The following is a 15,315-nucleotide window of genomic DNA, read 5'->3' as shown; positions in this document are numbered from 1 at the left end:
TGTCAGTGGGGACTCAACTTCTCTCCCCAGACAGTGATGAAACTCTAGGATTCATGATGCAATTTCCAAAGGCTGGACTTCGAAACACCCAGCAGCAAGGATTGCTGACGCAACCTGATGTGTGTTTGACATCAAAGGGAGGCTGATTATGTGCACAGGTAAAAGAAGTGGGACTGGAATGGGCCAAGAAGGAATGTAAGCAAGAAGGGAAATCTCACATGTCTGCATCCCGTATCTTGAAAATTTTACTTTCTGTCCTAGCATTTAAGAATGCTCATCAGCAGAGCTACTTTGAAACCACTGCAAGAGCTCTGTCAAGAAAGGAACAAAGACTGCTGCAATAGCTAAACACTAGTCCTTTCATTTGCTCCTATATGCCATTGGTCCCACAGGGAAAGTCCTATATGAGCAAACACAGTCTAAGGAGAGAACAAAAATGCCCACATGGGAAAACAGATGAACACCAAGAACAAATTCAAAAAGGAAATCAGATACTAGTACATCACTATATAAACCTATTCAGCAAAATACTTTATCATCATGAACCTATATGAAATAAGTTCTTAATATTTTCAGTAATAATTCAGAAATAACATTTCCAATTAGGTACTACAGAAAACAATAGAAAACACAGAAAAAAAAAAAAAAACCCTGCGTGAACAAACAACACCCACTAAAAAAAACCCACACCATGATAAAAAGAAACAATCATCAATAAATGGGCTTCACAAGTATAGGAGAATCTGAAACAATCTTTCTGAGCAATGAGATAGCCCCTGATATCCTCCTGCATAATAGCATGTCTCAAGTTATAAAGTTAGAGGATCCTATCATGTTTGATGTTCAACATGTGACATACACAATAAACGCATAAAACACGGAAACCCCTCCCCTCTATATAGCCATCACATATTTATTGCTTTCTTATTAAGCAACTCTCACTCTTATTAGAGAAACGGGAACTTCCCTTCGGCAAAGAGCTCTTCAACAACCAAAACCAAACCCAAACAAACCAACTCCCCCAAGTTCCCAGCCCTTAAAAAAAAAAAAAAATCAAACACAAAACCCCAAAAGAGTAATTCCCTATGCTCTAACACTTATGAGGAAAAACAAATCACCTTTCTGAAAAAGTATGCCTTTAGAGTTAATTTCTTCTTTTAGGTCTTACATTATAGAAGATTTCTTTTTTGCAAATATTATTATTGATAACACTTGCAGGTCATCAAACATGGAAAAAAACCCTCAAGTATTCCAGATGTTAACCATACCTGTACAAGGAAACTTCAGTGCATTAAAGAATGTGTCTATTCAATATGCACTGTATGCATAAAGAGGAGTAAAGTCTGGTGTCATATACACATAGCCCACTACAGATTATATTTGTCATAGGTTCTCTTCTGCAATACCAAGCCAAGAGTATCACATCTCTCTTGCCTAGAAAGCAACCAGTCAGGAATACTACACCAATTCCTCCAATTTCCTCTTTAATTAAAATCCTTTGAATTAATCTATAAAATGTGGACAAGCTCAGAACACTGAAATGTGAAGGAAACAGGAAAACAGCGATGGGAAGAACAGTCCAGACATTTTTACACAACAAATCTCTTTTACTTACTCAACATACTCAATCTCAACACATGCAATGCAGAGAAAATCAAGCATAAAATACTTCAGAATTCTCAAAATGAGAATCTCAAGAACTTTTAATCACATGAGAACAGGATCAAAAACAATACTTAAACCAGGTTAAGCTATACTATCTCAAAATAAAACTGCACGTCACTTTAAAGGGAAATATTTAGTGAGAAATGGTATCTCTCAAAATAAACAAACTAAGGAGCCCATATGCAGTCTCTGAATAATGATTTATGATTGTGTGCAATTACAATTAATAACAAAGGGCTGAGTATAATGCTGCATGTGTGCTGCTTAAACTGTCCCGACTATTTTCAATAACTGTAAACTCCAAGAAGAATGTGTTCTTAATCCAACTTGTACAGCTAGTGACAATTTTCAACAGTATTTTATAATCTGATGAATATGAAATGCTGAAGTTGAAGACTCAAACATATTTTGCAACACCTAGCAATACAGATAGAAAATAGAAAACCAGTTTTATGCCTGCTTAATATAAATTACCTCCTCAACTGAAATTTGCCTGCTTTTAGTTTATGAAAAAATAAAATGCAGTTCCTTAACCACCTTTCCATGTCAGTTATTACATTTCCACTAACGGTGAGTAACTTTCAGAGGAATAGTCGAATTGTGAACATCTGTCTATATTCCAACATGGATACAAGCTAGAGTCTGAAAAACTATGTAGTTTCACAGATGTGCTAAAGAAAAACACTTACTAGCATTTTAACAGGGTAAGTGGTTTCCACAATGCTTGACTCTAAATAATGCCTCTTAAAAGAAGGCTGGGAAAATAAATAAATTACATAAAGAGTTATCCTGACAGAACCCGAAGGTTAATTGTGTGTAAGGCATGCATGATGATGCTCTGCAAAAGATATCATGAAATTTGAGGTAATACTTCCAGTAAGTACAAAAGGTCTCTGGTAAGGGAAAAAAAGTTTAAGATGGACTATGAAAAGCAATTTTTTCAGCCTGGCAGGACAGAGGCAAATTAAATCACCACATACTGATGGGACGAAAAATAAAGCACATCCCAACAAAATTATTGCATATATCTCCAATGCTTTGCATATATCTCAAATGCTTACATACAGCCAAATGATATCCTTTTGTGGAAACTAAATTCATACTACTAATGTTTTAGATGAATTTCAATAAATATCCACCACCACTCAGGAAGAAGAGCAGTCCAAAATACTCAGCCCTCATTAAGTAATTGAGTTACTGAGTTGTTATGAACTGTAAAATTAATCGAGAGATCTTCCTAACAGTAAAGAAGCCAAAGAATTAAACACATCAAGTTCTTCTCTGATGCAATATTCAGGGACATTTTTTCTACATAAATCTTAGAACTGATCAAGTAGACTGTTTCATTCTCTTTTAACAGCCTTGTTTTTAGTGTAGTCAGTGAGGAGAAAAGTTAGATAAAAGACCCAACCAACACACATTTATCTACTGCACCTACCTAATTATTCAGTGGGAAAGATTTCCCGCTTGACCCACAAGATGAAAAGACCACAATGTGGTGTCAAAGCTGCCAAGGCTTAAGAGCCATAAAGAAATGGCACCCAAGCCTTCAAGGACATATTTGCCTGTCATAAATAAAGACACTGGAATAGGTTTAAAACCTCCATAAAACATACAGGCAAAGTCTTCTCCGGCTTACAGAGGCAGCTGTAAGCGTTTGCCATTTAGTGAGTTTCAACTGCTCTTTACATTGCTGGAGAGAGGTTCAAACACATTCAGAAAACTCACAGGACTCTTCACTTACCTGCAACAGGGGACACGTATAAGCAAGACCTGAATGATTGTTTAAGGTAAGTCAACACATGTAGAAGCTCTTGGAGCTCTGTGACAAGACACAAGGTTATCAAATCTGAGCTCTCAAATGTCTGCCAGAATGACTTAACTGTAATCCAAGATTCTTTGCTATTTTCTTTCCTCAGCTCATTCGTTCCTGAAGGAATGAGTTGAGGAAAGCTGCAAAGTGGATTTTCAGTCTCCACAGAACAGAACAAATTACAGAAAAGCTGAGAATATGTATAATATTTATGCCTTTAAAATAATTTTTGCTTTCTTACATCTTTATGAAGAAATACAGTGCAAGATACAGGAAGAGGAAACTATTCTAAACTAAAAACTTCACTTCATAATTAGAATTTTAGAGTAATTAGAAATACTGTAAGGAAAGACGAATTCTAGCTTGTTTTGAGAGTAATCAGATAAGACCATAATGTATACAGGTGAAACTACATACCATATATAGGGAACGCTATGATCTTTATTTCCTTCAGTAACAGCAAACAAAACAAAACAAAAAGGTAATTGTAGTGTAAATGGAGTGTGAAAAGGCCTATGTATGACTAAGGAAAAAGAGATGGAAAACAGAGCAAGGACTTAATAGGCTTTGGGGAAAAATATCACACAGTGAACACTTAGACTACAAATTTTCATAATTTATTAAGGAAAAAAATCCTACAAATTAGAGAATAAAATTAAGACTTAGAGTTTAAAGTATTATCTTGACTTTATTTTTTTTTTCACAGAACAAATTAGGTGATTCAGGAAAGTCCTTCATGTTCCATGCTTTTCCATTGTTAGTATAATTTTACATATTTTACAAGAAAAAACAAGCAGTTCTTATTTCTACAATGGCTTTTCAGTGGCTTTTTTTTATTTGGATTATAATACTTTCATTAAGTGACCCCTGCTACATTGAGGGAACTAAAGGGATACAGTATTGTAGTGTTACATACAAGACATTTATAAGAACTCTAGAACAGTGGAATCCAAATGTAATTTTATTATTAAAAATATTTATGAATTGCATACTTAAGACATATTTTTCAGGCACTAAGAAAAAAAAAATAAACAGTTTTAGTGTTCTTAAATATATTTATATTGGTATTGTATGTGATTATTGAAAAAAAATTATCCACTAAATTTTTGATTTACCTAATGTAAAAGTCAGATTTATCTTCTATACTTCTTGCCATCAGAAAGATAAAGAGTTGCATGTAAGGTGTCAGAGAGACTGAAAACTTACAAGAACACTGGGCAAACTGGGTAATGGACAGTATACAATCAATTATCAAGGAATCTTGATCATCTAGTTACACTTTTTTCATTAAGGTGGTAAGCACAAACCCTGAGAATATGAGGCAGATTCAATCTACAGTCAAGAAAATACAAAACAAATTGAAAAAATAAACAAAACAAACCACTCAGCTAACAAAAAAAACAAACCAAACCAAAACACCACCCAAAACCCCAAACCTATCAAAACAACAAAACTTGTACTAATGCAATGTGGTTCAGGATTGGAGAGACAGCAGGAACAGAGAGCAGAAAGTTAACTAGTAGAAGATGAAGTGAAAATGAAATTATATTACACCTACTAACAGTGTAAAGAATTTTTATTAATTGTCTACTTTTTAGAATTATAAAGGTTGCCAAAAGCAGATCAGATGCTTAGGTGCTTAAAAATAGCTCATATCATCAAAATAAGGTCACTGTGGTACTTTGGCTGTTTTCTCAACTTACTAGTTGACCAACACTTTGCTTTCCTTTTATTTTTCCTTTGCCACAGTGGTATACTTTCATTAGTTTATATTTGTTGGACAAAAAATTAAACTCAACACATGATTACCAAACAGTGCGCTGAAACAAAGCAAAGAATAATCAGTTCTAAGAAATAGACTAAATTTATGCCTAAAGTCAGTTTACTAAATTTTTTCTCAGTATCAACAAGTCTTTCAAAAAGGAATCTGAAAAACTGGCAATACCAGGACATCAGGGCTCACATACAATAAATATATTTCTACATTAATAACAAGTCTCCAATACAGACAGCTAAGAAAGACTTAGAATCACAGAATATGCTGAGCTGTAAGAGATCCATCAGGATCATCAGGTTCAATTCCTGGCCCTGCACATGGCAGTCCAAGAATAACACCATGAACCTGAAAGCATTGTCCAAATGCTTCTTGAACTCAGTCTTGGTGCTGCGATCACTTCCCTTGAGTGAAAAACCTTTTCCTGATATATAACCTAAAACCTCCCCTGACACAGCTTCATGCTGTTTCCTCGAGTTCTGTCACTGGTCACCACAGAGAAGACATCAGTGCCTGCCCTTTCTCTTTCCCTCATGAGGAAGTTGTAGACTGCAATGAGGTCTCCCCTCAGTCTCTCATTCTCCAGGCTGAACAGACAAAGCAACCTCAGCCACTCCTTATACAGCTTCCCCTCAAGGCCCTTCACCACCTTCATTGCCCTCCTTTGGACTCTCTCTAATGGCTTCAGATCTTTCTGATATTGTAGTGCCCAAAACTGCCCCAATAAGGCAGGTGAGGTTGCACCAGTGGAGAGCAGAGTGGGATAATCCCCTTCCTTGACCAGCTGGTGATGCTTTGCCTGATGCCCCCCAGGACATGGTTGGCCCTCCTGGCTGCCAGGGCACTTGCTGACTTATATTCAACTTGCCATTGACCAGGACCTCCAGGTCCCTTCCTGCAACACTGCTCTCTAGCATCTCATTCCCCAGTTTGTATGTACGTTCAGGGCCGCCTCATTCCAGGTACAGAATCCTGCACTTTCCCTTGTTGAGCTTCATATGCTTAGTGATACCCCAGTCCTCTAATTTATCAAGGTCTCTTTGCAGAGGCCTATCTATTCTTGAAGGAGTCGACAGCTACTCCATTTGGTGTTGTCGACAAACTTAATGTTCCTTCTAGTCCTGCATCCAAGTCATTTATGAAGATGTTGAAGAGCACAGGGCCTGAGACGGAGCTCTGTGGAACCCCACTGGTGACAGGTCACCAGCCTGATGTTACCCCATTCACTGTTACCCTCTGTGCTTGACCCATGAGCCAATTGCTCACCCACCACATGATGTGTTTATCCAGCTGCGTGCTGGAAACTTTGTCCAGAAGGATACTGTGAGAGACAGTATCGAAAGCTTTGCCAAAGCTCAAGAAGACTATATCTACTGGCTTTCCTTGATCAGCTAGCTGAGTTACCCTGTCACAGAGGGAAATCAGGTTCAACAAGTAGGACTTTCCTCTCACGAAGCCATGCTGGCTGTGACCAGTGACTGCACTGTCTTTTAAGTCTTTTTCAATACCTCACAGAATAATCTCTTCCAAGATTTTACCAGGCACTGAAGTGAGACTGACAGGCTTGTAGTTTCTGGGGTCCTGCTCCTTGAAAATCGGGACATTTGCCACCTTCCAGTCAGCTGAGACCTCCTCAGGTTCCCAAGATCACCCAAAACTCACCAAGAGAGGGTTTGCAATGACATCAGCTATATCTTTGAGCATTCTGGGATGAATCCCATCAGCCCCATAGATTTGCAGGGATCCAGCTAGAGTAGCAGATGCCACACATTTTCAGGGTTAACTGGGAGCTGATCATTCTCACGGCCACAGTCCTCCAGCTCAGGGCACTGAGACCCCCTTGGTTCATCATCCGTGTTGAAAACAGAAACAGAGGCAAAGAAAGTGTTAAATACCTCTGCCTTGTCTTTGTCCCAGTTTGTGAGGCGACCATCCTCATCCTGGAACAGGACAGTGATATTTCTACACTGACTATTGCCATTAATATATTTGAAAAAACTGTGTTTATTGTCCCTCACATTTCTGGCACCTTCAGCTCCAGTTAAGCTTTGGCTGCACAAATTTTCTCCCTACAACAGCAAGCACCATCTCTGAATTCTTCCTACGTAACTTGACCTTGCTTCTGCTGGACATATAGCTTCCTTTTCCATCTTATTTCCAAGAGAAGATCCCTATTCAGCCAAGGTGGCCATCTGCCTTGTCTGCTTGACTTCTGACATTTGGGAATTGCCTGCTCCTGTGCCCTTAGGAGGTGATGTTTAAAAAGTGACCAGCACTGATGGACCCTAGCACCTGCAAAAACATTTTCCGAGGGGGCTTTACTTAGCTATCTGGAAATTATCTGGAAGGATTGAAATAAAAATGAGCATAACATTTACAATAATACAAGTTCATTGGTGACAACAACACTGATCAGTGAAAGAATTACTAAGGTAGTTTAGAATCTGTTTTGTTCTCTTGTAACAAGGAAATATCATAAAAATACCTAAATCTTATGTCACAGAATTAAGTATTAAGCAGTATGAGAACACCATTTTGCATTTATGCATGCTATCTAGATTTATATATTAGTATGAACACTGAGACAAAGAAACTGACCAACAGTGTTCAGCTTAAAAGACAAGCCTGAGTATCAGAGCATGACTCTAATGGGTGATGAAGAACTAAATAAAAGAGGACTAGACTTAGTATCCAAACACAAAGAAGTGAAGAGCAAGATCCCAATCAACTTTCTTCAGCAAAAATCTGCTGTGAGGACCTTCTAGCAACAAAACAGTAATTCATCAGAAAAAACCAAAAATATAAAAAAAGTTGTTTACTGTGAAGATGTTTGATTGGCATTTATTTATCTTGTGTAATTATCTAAAATCTAGTTGTTTGAATGTATGCAATTCAAAGAACCTTGAGAAAGGTATCTTTCACTTCTGAATGGACTGAAAGTCCTTGAAAAATCTTGTCCCCAGTAACAAAAGAGGAAGCCTCAGCGACTCGATCAGGATGCAGCATGATGTTAGGACTATGCTACTTAGTGGCAGAATGCCCTCTCCATACATTGTCCCACCATTTTGTGTCAGCTTTAAAAAACTAACTCTGAAATAAAACAAACAATCTGGGAGAACAAAAAAGTGGTCCATTTCATTCAGCTCATCCTGTGGCTACATGACTGATGACCCAACATGCGAGGAGAGGGATGAGGAAGAACACGTGGTCAGATATAGGCAGAAGAGGCAGGGAAAATGACCACTGCTTCAGGTTGGCACCTCACTACTAGGATCAACTTAGTCTTAATACTAGTCCAAGTTCTTAGACTGTGAGAGATAACTTTCAGAGGGTTAAAGTAAAATAAAAGCCACTCCTCAAAACTGTAATCAAAACCATGAACAAAAGGCTGATTATTAACCCAGAAAAAGGGTCAAAGTAAGTACAATCATACAGTAAGTAACTAGCACCTTACAGCTCAGCTAGTGAGACAAAAAGAAGGGGAAAAAAGGGTAAATTTTAATAGAAACAGCAATGCATCAGCTGGGAAGAACTTCAGATATCTTTTTAAGTACAAAAAGGCAATCTCAGAGGTCATTAAGGGCATCTGAGAGCTACAGACAACAGTACATGTTAAGAGACCACTGGCAGGAAACAGGAGTTGACTGTTCAGCTTCTGCAGCAGTAGCAGCATGGCTCTATGACCCAAAGGTAAGAAATTAAAATTACACAGTCAACTCATCATTAAGGAATCAGTACGCAAATATGTTTGGGTTTTTTTGTGCAGCTTTTTATAATAGGAATAAACAGCAAAGAATTGTGTAATCCTAATATTTTTTTAAATCAAAATGTATCTCTGTCTCCATGACATTCACTAATAAAGCCTTTTGCAAGTTCCAATTTCTATAAGGTTAATACATTCTAAACTTCCTAAAACACATTTTGAGGCATAGACATCTACTGCAATATTTGGCAAAGAAAAAAATAATTGAAACAAGAATAAAATCATGATACAAAATAAAGTGATACAGATGTCTATTTTTAGTCATACATACACACATAGTGAAAAGCTTCAGAACATATATTTAAAAGACTACTTCCTAACCTTTACAGAACAACATACAATGTACATGAAATAAAACAGAAAACTGGGTTGAATAAAGTAACAACTTTTAAGAGAAAAAAAACATGCACAAAACTGTTTGGCCAACAGATCAATTATTCTTTTTCAAACAATACAACTGAAATTTATTATACAGGAAGAATACCACATCATAATACACTGCTATGAAGTTTCATATAGACAACTAAAATTTGAGATTTTGTTCATGTATTCATGTAAGTATCTTTCTACACATGAAAGTAGCATTTTTTGCATGAGTAGGTATTAATTTCTATAGAGTTACATACTTTGTACAGACTAGGTAGTTTATATTTTTAATACAATTTGTTATGACATACCCATGTGTCTGCATGAACAGGCCTGATGTTGCTGAGAAGCACCTCTTCATAATTTCCATAATCACTGAATTTAACAACTGCAGTTGTCCCAGAAGAATGGAGAGCTTCAATTTCTGCCCGGTAGAACTTAAAAAAGAAATTTTCAAAGGTCATAAAATATTATCAGAAATACTACCAACAGCCAACAATTATCTTTTCATATATATATATAGAGAGAGAGAGAGAGAGAGATAGATACTTAGTCTTAGACAGTATTATGTTTTGAACTAAACTTCTACCAGATATTAAACCAGGCATCTTAAATTTCCACATGGTAGACTGCAAGGGTATGGTAGAATGTACTTAGAATACTCGTTAAGAAAATATGCAGTTTATCAAAGTAGACAGAACATTTAAAAGTCTTCATTTCTCTGAAAGCAGAACAAATCCATCACTAACACAAATGCTGCTGTAGAGAGAGGAGTGTTACTGTAAGGTGTTTACTCAAGATACACATATCAGTAAGTGCTTATCAGCCATATACACTGTACGTACTTACATACTTGTCACATAATAAAATATGATAAAAATATTGTAAAACTGCCCATTCAAAAAGTACTTTTTCTAAACACAAAGCTTGATTATTTTACACTTATGCAAATATAGCTTTCTTGAAGATACTCAATCACTTCTATATTAGTGAAACAAAGAAATCACTGTCTCCTAATGTGGTTTAACTTAGTACTGCATTGTATCATCACATTTTTGCCCTAGATGTGAGCAGCAGCATTTATTATAAATACCAAGAAATTAATTACTGTCCACAACACTCCTAATGTGATGAATACTCTTCAGATAACAGTCTGGGATAACCTCATATGTATTTATTTTGCAAGTTTTTATTTTCCAGAATTTAAAAAACTCATCTCACAGTAATGCAAGTATGCTTCTCAAAATTAAAAACAATTCAATAATATGCTATTATACTTCACACTAATCCATCCACTCAAGCTAAAAACTCCTGTTTAGGGGAGTCAACTCACTATATGTTGACACTGCCAAAAAACTTGTATGGCTTATCATTTGTTTTAATCACACAAGGAAAGCAGAGAAAAAAGTCATGGGCTGAGCTGAAATGTATGAAAAAAATGAAAACCACTTATAATAAATAATATAAAAAACAGACAGTAAAAAAAAAAAAAAGACTGAAAAAAGTGTGAATAGGACCTAGTAAAAGAGCAACAATATTTAAGGTAGTTCCCCTCTCAGATTACCAGAAAGAGTTAAAAACTAAAGAAACTACCCAAGAAGAGTGGCAGAGAACTGCTGAACAGAGAATGACAAAATCAAACAAAACAGTCTTAAAACTCTTTTAGTGAAGGAGAAGAAAGCAAAGTGTCCTGCTGCTAGAGAAATCTTGTTAATGGGAAAAATAGCTGAAAAGGAAGTATTTAAACTTTTAAAATATCAGTAAAGCAAAACTATCATGCAGCCTAAATAATTTGTTCCACAAATTCTTCAGCTAATAGTCTACTATTGCTAATCAAAATTAAGCCTTTTGCTGTTTCCTTTCTGTAAGGGTTGAAATTAAAAGAGGGAGTTTTTTTTAACAGCCCCATTCCTGCAGACTCTGAGCTTCCTTTGAGCTACTAAAGGTTGCATGCTGACTTATTCCAGAAGTCATATCCACCATTCAAGTCTATTTTTGTTCCTTGGCAAAGAATATGGGCACCTAGAACCATATTCATCCCTTCAAATGTTTGGTACTTAAGTAAAATGCTTCAGTGAGGAGCTTAGTCTTCCTAAACTCCACCTAAGTGAGAGAAACAAGGACTTGATTTAAGCAATTTAAAAATGAATATAAGTGACATATCTCATAAATATAAAAAACAGAGCAAACTGCACACCTACGAACAAAGCCCATGTCTCTGTAGCAGTGTGCTGAATATCTCCTACATGTGCATAAGAAAATATTAGCAGTACAATTTCAGGTAATTCTCATTTGGCAAAGGCATACCTTGTTGTCTTCCCAATAAAGAGCAAAACATTCATCCCCTGGTCTCCAACTTTTTCCATACTCCATGTGAATAGATGGTTCTAATATTTTCTCTGGTTTGATGGGCCCAGTTCTCCTTTTGGGACCGGTGTTGTAATACAACATTTTATCATCAAAAGATGGGATTGAAGTGGGTCCTGATGATTTGATAGGTCCTACTCGTCTTCCTTTCTGATGATGTTCAGTATCTCCATTTGGTACAGTATTAAAATTATCAGTTCTGCTGGGATTTTGGTAATCATTATTAACGCCAAAATGTTGTTCGCTTTTTACCATGAAGGCTTCACTACTTATTGTTCGTGCCTTCCTATCACAAAAATTTTCCGAATTGTGTGTTTGGTTTTCCCTTCTCCCACGTTTCTGGTTATTGTTGTCTGTAGTATCTTGAGCAGCAGAGTTTTCCTTGAATTCTGTGAAAGACACTCCTTTTCCTATTCTATTTTGCATATTATCTCTTTTTTTGAAAGTAATATCACTCTGGTGAGTGGCTATGGGATAACTCACATCCTTTGGCCTATCATTTCTAGGAAAATGTCTGTCACTTTTATTTTTTTCATCTGTCCAATGTTCTAAAGAGCCGTGCCTTTCAGGACCTCTGTTTCTTGGTAACCCACTACTTTCCAAAGCCTGCCTTGAATTCTGAAAATCCCTTTGAAAACGAGGGGGTTTCTCATTCCTCGGTTGTCTCATGTCATTGCGAGAAATGTGTCTTGAATGATTCTCTTTGATGCCATTCTGTTCTGTATTCATAACTTTGTGCTGTACTTGATGTGGTGGCTGAAATTGCAATTTTGGTTCTAGAAAGACAAAAATTATTTCAGTTATTAATGTATTTCACATAAACACATTTTAGATGTAGTGTTTCAGACTCTGATAAAGCAACAGTATTCTTTAAAAAAGTATGCAATATTTACCTCTGTGACACAGGAAATTTAGCAGACACATTTGAACTGTAATTCCCAGTTACTGGAAAATATACACTACTCTGGGCTGCACTTAGAACCAAACCACCTAATAGAATGAGAAAAGCCAAGCACAGATTTCCAGGAGATTACTCATTCCTCTCTATAAACATAAACAACTCACTTGAATAAGTGCCATTTAAGACAGAAAAGCAGAATTACAAAATGGATAAAGGAAGAGGGAAGAAAATGAGGAATACTTCTAATCTGAATTGAAACATTCTGTAAAAATAAGTTGCTATTCAGTATAAAAGATAAAGGCAAGAAATAGAAGTGGTAAAATGAACACAGCTGCCAAAATATAGATAACAGAAGTAGTAACAAAGCCCAGGATTCTGGAAACTCTGATCAATGAGCTGTAACAGGAACTGCTCAAGGGTTATTGTCAAGAGCTTCAAGCAGAACTCCAGCTGATGAGAATGCCTGCTGGAGAGGAAGGGAACTGTGGGTAACTGTGGAACTTTTAATGGAATTATGGGAGTTTTTAGGCAGCCATGGAATTTTTAATGGGTTGTTTAGGTGAAGAGCTAAAGGAGGGGAGAGATGAAGATGAACCCGGGAGGAAATAAAGAAGAAATGAGATTAAACAGGAGAGCTGCATGTAAGAAGGCTCCTGGTCAATACACTCCTGCAAATGATCACTGTAACCTATCTCTTCTCCTTATTGAATTCTAAGTTCTCTACTGTGTGTGTGAGTGCTAGACACCAGATTAGTTGTTATTTGGTCAGAACCAACTTGTGGGGAGTGTGTGTATGTGTGTGTGGAGGGGGAAAGGATGGATCAAACCGCATGGAGGTGGGGTGGCATCATATCCCTCATGGCAGGTCCCTGGAGCCCCCACAGGGAAGTCCCAGAGAAGCTGTCAGTCACAAACAGCCCAGGAAAACTATAACAAACCACACCTCCTGCAGCTCCTTAGCCAGGCTCAGATTGGCAGGGATAGTGAGGACACCGGCCCTCACTCTGGCCTGGAAGCCCCAGAGTGGCTGGGGGGTCAGAGACCCCACCTGGAGGGATTGGCCGTAGGAACAGAGCAGATAAAACCAAGGACATGTGTTTGCCTCATGTCACAGCCCTGCCATCAGACGTGTGAGAGCTGGTCTCCTAAAAGGCTTTGGTGGCAGCTATATAGTCTGTCTCTCCCTCTTTATCCTCTCTTCTTCCTCCCTCTGCTTCTCTTTCTTTGCTCCTTTCTTGATGCTTGGGGTGGTTTGGAGCTGGAGAGGTTGGATCTTGATTTAAGTGTTGTGGAATTGGTTAGATTTTTGACTTGACTGTTGTAGATTAATAGTATATTTTGAAACAGTATTGTAGTGGAACATTTTTGTCTAACTTGTGTGGTGTCCTTTTGAACTTTGGCCTAGTCCCCATATTTACTCCCCTAAATTAATGAAGACACTCCTTGGAAACAAGCTCATGGCTTATTGTCTTAACACTATCTCCAAGTATTAAAGAACCATATATCCATATATTAAAGTAAAACTCACAGCCCATCCCATGAGCCAGTAGCTCCTGGGGCTGGAGTTTTACAGGGAGGGGATGTGTTTTTAAACCTACTGGAAAATTTGAGACAGAGTAAGCTGGCAACTGGGACAAGGAAGACCTGGCAGCTGAACACTGGAGAGACCACGGGTCTTGAAGGACATCTACCAGAGAGACCACAGGTCTGGGCCCATAGTGGCCAGACCTACGTAAGTATGCTCGTGTAACCCTCCTACAAACTTCAGGTTGTACTGCCCAACAAACTGAACGAGAGGCATCTGAGATGCCAGAAGTTAAGGATCTCAGGACCAGGAGAGATCCAAGTGAATACAGGCATGATGGCAGTATGAGATCCGCAGCACAATTTAAACATGATGGAAAAGAAAAACAAACCTGTAAGAGTGATTAATATGATCAATTTTGTGTCACGTGGGTGACTGAAAAGGTGTCATTCCCTTGCCTGTGTCAATCCATAGCATCTGGCCACGGATATATTGTGTGCACAAGCCCAGTGGGCATATTGGGAATGTGCACTCAGGCTCTCATACAATCCTATGGGAAGGGAAAACTATATAACATGTTACCACTAGAAACAATGAATGCTGATACCTGACAGCAAATGTTTCACTTTTCATAATTAGATGCTACATGGTAAGAGTTAAAATTAAAATGGAAATTTCACCTGGTGGTTTTTTGTTGTTGTTGTTTTGGTTTTGGTTTTTTGCTGTTTGTTTTGTTTTGTTTTTTAGAAAATACTTCCAAACATCACATCATTATTAATAGGTTACAGAACTTTTATCAATTTAATTTACTGAATTAGCTAGTAAGAATCTAGCTCTATTTTTACATATACCTGATGTAGCATCACTTTTAGAAGTCAGAAATCTTTGACTAAAATGATGTAGTGTTTTTATTTTTTAAAATGACATTAGCATACATAAGGCTTATCATGAACATGATCTTGGTAAAAATACATCTTACTACATAATTTATTACTTTGAAACCCATAATGTTTTTAATGTATTAATATATAAGTATATACTACTCAGAAAGAACCAAGAGTTTCATAAATATGCATTTTCTTTTTAAAAATGAAAATGTTACTAAATTTTGTATCATTTAAGATTTTATTTTTTGTTAGAC

The 15,315-nt window shown here is 37.1% G+C and overlaps 1 protein-coding gene across 3 annotated transcripts in view; it reads right to left on the bottom strand.

Moving 5' to 3' along the window:
• Positions 1-15,315, bottom strand: part of TDRD3 (tudor domain containing 3) — a 102,253-nt gene that overhangs the window by 15,350 nt on the left and 71,588 nt on the right. For all 3 annotated transcript variants that reach the window (XR_003572269.1, XM_027892893.1, XM_027892894.1), the window contains 2 exons: positions 11,689-12,524; positions 9,693-9,818 (listed from right to left, as the gene is read on the bottom strand). Coding sequence is in view for 2 of the 3 variants with exons in the window: in XM_027892893.1 (XP_027748694.1) it covers positions 9,693-9,818; positions 11,689-12,524 (962 nt within the window). In the remaining variant the exon portion in view is untranslated. The remainder of the gene's footprint in view (positions 1-9,692; positions 9,819-11,688; positions 12,525-15,315) is intronic.

This window comes from Empidonax traillii, unplaced genomic scaffold (genome assembly GCF_003031625.1).
Source record: "Empidonax traillii isolate 1590-97213 ecotype Southwest subspecies unplaced genomic scaffold, ASM303162v1 scaffold373:size1354568, whole genome shotgun sequence".
In the NCBI taxonomy this organism is placed as follows: domain Eukaryota; kingdom Metazoa; phylum Chordata; class Aves; order Passeriformes; family Tyrannidae; genus Empidonax; species Empidonax traillii.
Note: the sequence above shows the minus strand (reverse complement) of the source record. Positions and strands in the feature narration are given on the sequence as shown.